This window comes from Microtus oregoni, unplaced genomic scaffold, assembly GCF_018167655.1.
Source record: "Microtus oregoni isolate MIOR12 unplaced genomic scaffold, Mior012 000074F_007, whole genome shotgun sequence".
NCBI lineage: Eukaryota > Metazoa > Chordata > Mammalia > Rodentia > Cricetidae > Microtus > Microtus oregoni.
The window spans coordinates 47,573-53,666 of record NW_024543994.1 but is presented as its reverse complement, the minus strand read 5'-3'; the positions used below and the strand labels follow the sequence as shown (position 1 = coordinate 53,666).

Here is a 6,094-nt window from a genome sequence, read left to right as displayed (position 1 = left end):
GATACATGTAGACTATTCCATTGTAAAGAAAACCGAAATCATGACATTTGCAGACAAATGGCAGGTACTATAAAAGATCTTACTGAATGAGATAAACCACATCTAAAAGAACAAATGTTGCATGTTAGGTCTCTTCTGTTGTTCCAAGCTCCAAATATTCAGATAAATTTCAGTACTCACTTGCTACCTTGGAGTGTAACAACATTCAGTAAAAAAGAGTCCACAATATTGAAATAGATGAAGGGGTGCATATTGGAGGGTTTAGAATGAGGGAAGAAAGAAAAGTGGGGAATGATGCAATTATACTGTATTCCCAAAATGAAAAGAAATAGAGGTAATAATAATAAGATATAATTTAAAGAAAGTGTCATGAATGGTAGACTAATTCTTTATAATATTGTAGTTAGTAACCATGGTTGTCAACCAAAAACACCAAAATACTAACTGTAGGTTATTCCATGTGTCAGAGAGGGAAGCCCCAGAGGATAAACAAGCACTGCGGAGTACTGATATTCTTGGTTGTTCCTAGAAATAGATGACAAGATCCTATAGCTAAGCACAAGACAGACCTTGGTTTTGATGTGTAAAGAAGTCAACTAGTCAGGGAGTGTCCTTTAGGAAATGTAAACATATTTTCAGCTTGAATGTAGAGTCCATTTGCACATTATACAATTTTTCTGAACATTATTATTTTTTTATAGATTGTTTCACTTGATTTGGTTTCTTCTGATTAATGATACCTGTATTTATTGCCAGTGGACATTTAGCAGCAGTTTTCTATTATTCATACAGTTAAGCTTTGGTGGTATCTCTTGTAACTTTGTGTCATAGTCTTTGAATTTAGTATACAGGAAGAATAAAGTGATCAATATATGGGAGGACTTAAAGGTATCAATAACCTTATAGAAGATCCTTCTCTAGTATTAACATTTTATCTTCTAACAGTGTGGTTGCTTTGGCTCATATAGCTCAGGCCACTCTATAAAATTCATTTAACTACACAGTGTTATGTTTAGATTCAGAATGTGTTTTAAAGCATGTGCCATGGTTTTAAATGAATCATGTATGACATGTGAACATGCATTGTGACCTTTACTCACCAGTATAGTTCTGGAGGCAAAAAGATTACTTAAATGTTCTAACAAGAATAGTTCTTTCTGACAGAAATGCTCAATTAATCATCCCAACAGAACCTGACCTTTAGCCTAATCTTATTAGTTTAGGAATATGAGATCATATGTAGTTCAGCAGGGTGAAGTGAACATACTGGACAGATGCAGGCTGTTGTGGTGCAAAACCATTGGTTGATTCCATGAAACTCCCTCTAACTAACTGTATAAATGTTTTGTCAGTTCTGTTCCTTCACAACCAATATTTTGAGCTACTACAGAAGACCAAAGTCAGGCACCACCATGGTAAATTTTCTGCTGCTGACTTTGGCATTTGGTCTGGCTCATGCTCAGGTAAATTCATTTGGTCCATGCATAGGCTTAATGTTCTTCAATAGCATATTTCTGGGGATGTGATGTGTTGTCCAGTTAGTACATATTCATGAAATAACCTTTCTGACTTTCACTCAGTTACACTTTTTAATCCGATTCTCTAGGATGAAAGAAATGAAATAAGATAACAATGGGTTGATTATGCAGATGTTAAGAGGGCAAAACATCAGCAGCCCAAAGTTCAGGTGCAGTGTGCTATGTTAATTAAGTCATCATATTGCCCTGTGTTATTCTACATCACTTGAAACATAATTTGAAGTTATAAACAAAATATTATAGATTTATATTTCTAGTTAGCTTATGCATTTCCAATAATTGAGATAAATGGTCTTTGCTGTTTTCTTTAGTTTGAAGGAAAGTGGGATACCATTGTCATTGCTGCTGACAATGTGGACAAGATAGAGGAAGGAGGACCTCTGAGACTCTATGCTCGTGAACTTACTTGTAGGGAGGAATGTAAAAAATTGGAAATCACATTTTATGTCAAGTAAGCAAATGGTCAACCGTCTAAACTGAGGAGAATATTTCCATTTTTCAGATTTTATGTTGTTAAACTTACAGTGGCATGTTCTGTTTTTGGTCATGAAATTGAAGTACTCACCTTCATCAATGTGATTATGTCATTGCATGATGGTTTAGTTCTAGACACCACACAAAAGTTAGACATTGTCTCCAATTCCATGAGTATTTCCTTAGAAATCCTTTTGGTTGGAGTTCAGTGGTTGAATTTAGTGCCCAATTATTAAATTCAGCAGACTATATGGATTTTATTTCTAGTAATTTGAAAGGTATATGCGAGCATTTGGTTCAAAATCACACATACTATATTATAAAGTCAATGCTGTCATAAAAAGGCTTCCTCAGAGAGGTTAGATAAGTCTATTGCAAATTATTTTATTTGGTGCTCTAGTTTCAAAGACACTCTATGACATTAGGATAACTATGTTCATTGTAAGAGTGTATAATGCCATACAAACTAAGAAAGGCTAGAACCATTTCTATCTTCTAGCTACAATAGGAAGTTTTTGATTAAAAATTAAATCACTTAAAACACATGCATATAATCCTAAAATACATATTATAACTGGAGTAGAACAAGAGAATTAACATATTGAAAGCCATACTCAGTGAACAGTGAAATTGGGATAAGAAAGCCATCAGAGTCTTCATAGCATTTGGAAAAATTGTCACAAGTAAAGTAAGTCATGTTTATGATTTACAAACAGGATAATATTTTCTAAACAGAATTAGGAGAATTGAGGTAAGCTTAGGTACTTCTGTTCCAGCTCTGTATACTGTTCATAGATACTATTACTTTATCAAATTCATTATAATACTTGAAGATCTTTAATATGAATCAAAGGATATAAAGTATAAACCAGGGTACCTCTGTTTGATTTTTAGTGCGAATGGCCAATGTTCAGAGACAAAAATCACTGGTTATAGGCAAGAAGATGGCACGTACAGAACCCAGTGTAAGTACGGATTCTGGGAGCTTCCTCTATGAACAAAAAATTGTGAGTGTGCACACATACATGGACATTACAACCACTCATAGGTACATGAACCTAGAACATGGTTACTTGGATAGTTATCAATTCTTCCAAGCAGTTGAGATATGCTACAAAGTCAGAGTACATTGTAGGTCATCTGAAGTTTACATGGAGAAGAACACTATTACCTGAAGATGTAAGCAATGCTAACGATATCTCCAAATAGTTTCCTGCGTGAAAATTTATTTCTATATAATATTCAGTGTCTTTTCTTTCATACAGTATCTTGAACAGGCCTGCCACTCAATGATAGGTCTCAGTGACCTCAAAAATCTTTACAAACTTTATGCCTCAGACTGTCTACTACTTATATTTCAGGCATTATCTATCATCCCAGATTTTTGGAAAATTTAAATTCATGGTGCTATTTTACAGTTTAATTTTCTTTTATTTTGTAGAGATCATAACATTTAGGTCATACGATGAAACATTTCAATTTTGAAAAGCAGTTAGGAAAAAATCTGTTTAAGAATTTCAGACTGACTACTTTTGTAAAAATTGCTAAGATAATAGCAATATTATTCAACTGAATTATACACAGGATGACCTTTGGTTTGATCTTAAAAGAAGGGAGGGCACATTCTTCTGGCAAGTCTATTGTTTTCCAAGTTTACATGGGTATTTAAAGAAGTCCAGTACTATAAAGTGACCAGATCCTAAAATCCCCCTTTCCCTTGAGTCATGCTTATCATTTAATCAGTGTCAGTAAGTGGAAATACCTCATACATGTAGACACACACACACACACACACACACACACACAGAGAGAGAGAGAGAGAGAGAGAGAGAGAGAGAGAGAGAGAAACACATACAGAGAGACACACACAATATGAAGGTCTGGTAAACTTAAAATGTTCATTCTTACATCTTTTGCATACATAATCTTCCAAGATGAAAACTTTTATGCATATCTCTAATTATTACAGTTAATCTCTTTTTGCATATGTAGCAATTTGTCCACCAAATATTACCATTGTGTGACATCAAAGTTTTACAGTTTTCAGTAATTGACATGTGGCCTTTTAGGATATGGTTATAGGGGAAGAAATAACCAACAGAGTGATCCCACAGGTCTTGATGCAAAGAATTCAGAGAAAATGGAGTGTGTCTGTACCTAAGATTCACTATCCGGTTTAAGGAGTTGGAAATATTGGTCACTGTGTTATGATGAGATATGTAAAATGAATGACTATAGGAAAATATTTACACACATGTGTCATATGATAGTGAATCAGACATGATTGCTAGAGTTGGTATCAATATTAATGTTTAGTCAACAGGTAACATCAAACAAAGTAGAAAACTAAGTGACACTCAATTTGAAATGTTTCCATTATTACAGATGAAGGTGATGGTAGATTTAAACCTGTGCATGCAACACCAGACAATATAGTCTTTATCTGTCAGAATGTGGATAGAGCTGGCCAGACAACAAACCTGATTTATGTTATTGGTAAGAATGGTAGTGCGTTTTTGGAATGGTAACAAAGGTATCACCCTGAAACTGAAGATTAAGTCAGATTCACACTTGAAATACTGTATCATGGAATTTCTAGACTCCTGTCCTCTAAATAACAATCTGATTGTTTTGTGGATCAACTTTTACATTATATTTTAATTTGAGTAGTATAGTCATTGAATACTAAAGGCTAAGCAGAAGACTATTGGAAGTGTTTATGTTCATGTCGCCTCACTGGAGAGAATGAAGCAAATATTATTTTCCCAAAGTTCAGACATTTTTGAGTGTCATTTGACCCAGTGTGTACTAAATTAAAACATGAACTCTAGAGTATAGAGTCGGCAGAAATGTGAAGGTTCCATTGACAGGCCTTCATGACTCTCTAGTGTTATGTTTTTGAAAGTATATAGGATTGAGATAAATGAATTCTTTAGGAAAGTTGTTTTTTTTTTGATACATCATGAATCCCTGAAAAGTGATGTCATACAACCATATAGACTTCATTAAATGTATCCATGGAATCTGAGGAAAATTTTTATTGAATTTATTGATCCAACCAGGGTAGATGAATTTTGAGCAGTTGGGATTTTCCATTGTGCATCATGAAGGTACATGAAGGTAGCAATGTAAATACTGCATAATTCTACTGAACGTGTCTGTGACATTGTTATTCCTGCAATGTAGGAAAAGGTCAACCTTTGACTCCTGAACAATATGAAAAACTTGAGGAATTTGCCAAGAAACAGAACATTCCAAAAGAAAACATCCGAAATGTTCTGGCTACAGGTAACCTCAATGAATATTTTTTGCTCTGCTATATATATTCTGTGTATCGGTGTATTCATATATATATTTATAGCGAATCTATCAATCTATCTATCTATCTATCTATCTATCTTCTGTCTATCTATCTACTCAGTAAGGACCCTGATTTTAGACTATATCTAGTCATATGCAATCTTTCAGTTGCTATTCCCAGCAATAATCCTTGAGGAGCTGTTCTCATTTTCTTATGAGAATATTTATGTCACTCCTTACACTACTTATGTTCTTTTACAGATACTTGTCCTCAATAACGACCATCTGTAGGTGAGTAGAACAGAAGCCAGGCCTAACCATCTTGATATTTGAATGAATTTGTGCTTATTACATAAAAAAATTATAAAAAATATGTGATCAAATTAAAAATGAACTCAAAATTGGCAAAATCAAGACAGGATATTATGTGTCTTTTAAAGCAGAAAATCTTTTTTTTTTGTTTATTTTTTTTTAGTTGTTGAAAAAAAAAATTCCGCCTAGTCCCCATTTCCCATTTCCCTCCCACTCCTCCCACACATCGCCCCGTCCCCCCACTCCCCTCCCCCTCTCCCCCCACACCACTACCCCTCCCTCTCGAGAATGAAGAGCAGTCCAGATTCCCTGCCCTGCGGAAAGTCCAAGGTCCTCCCATTTCTATCCAGGTCCAGGAAGGTGAGCACCCAAACAGGCTAGGCTCACACAAAGAGAGTTCATGTATTAGGATCGAAACCTAGTGCCATTGTCCTTGGCTTCTCATCAGCCTTCACTGTTCGCCATGTTCA

The 6,094-nt window shown here is 34.8% G+C and overlaps 1 protein-coding gene across 1 annotated transcript; it reads left to right on the top strand.

Moving 5' to 3' along the window:
* Positions 1 to 1,412: 1,412 nt before the first annotated feature.
* On the top strand, positions 1,413 to 5,590 carry LOC121441276 (odorant-binding protein-like). The gene is made up of 6 exons (XM_041642417.1): positions 1,413 to 1,463; positions 1,850 to 1,989; positions 2,907 to 2,977; positions 4,398 to 4,508; positions 5,199 to 5,300; positions 5,574 to 5,590. Exons 1-6 carry the CDS (start codon positions 1,413 to 1,415, stop codon positions 5,588 to 5,590), a joined length of 492 nt encoding a protein of 163 aa, XP_041498351.1.
* Positions 5,591 to 6,094: the final 504 nt, after the last annotated feature.

Coding starts and splice junctions, on each gene's coding strand:
- LOC121441276 (XM_041642417.1), top strand. CDS start 1,413: ATGGTAAATTTTCTGCTGCTGACTTTGGCATTTGGTCTGGCTCATGCT. Junction 1,990..2,906: donor GAAATCACATTTTATGTCAA/GTAAGCAAATGG, acceptor TTTGATTTTTAG/TGCGAATGGCCAATGTTCAG. Junction 2,978..4,397: donor TGGCACGTACAGAACCCAGT/GTAAGTACGGAT, acceptor CCATTATTACAG/ATGAAGGTGATGGTAGATTT.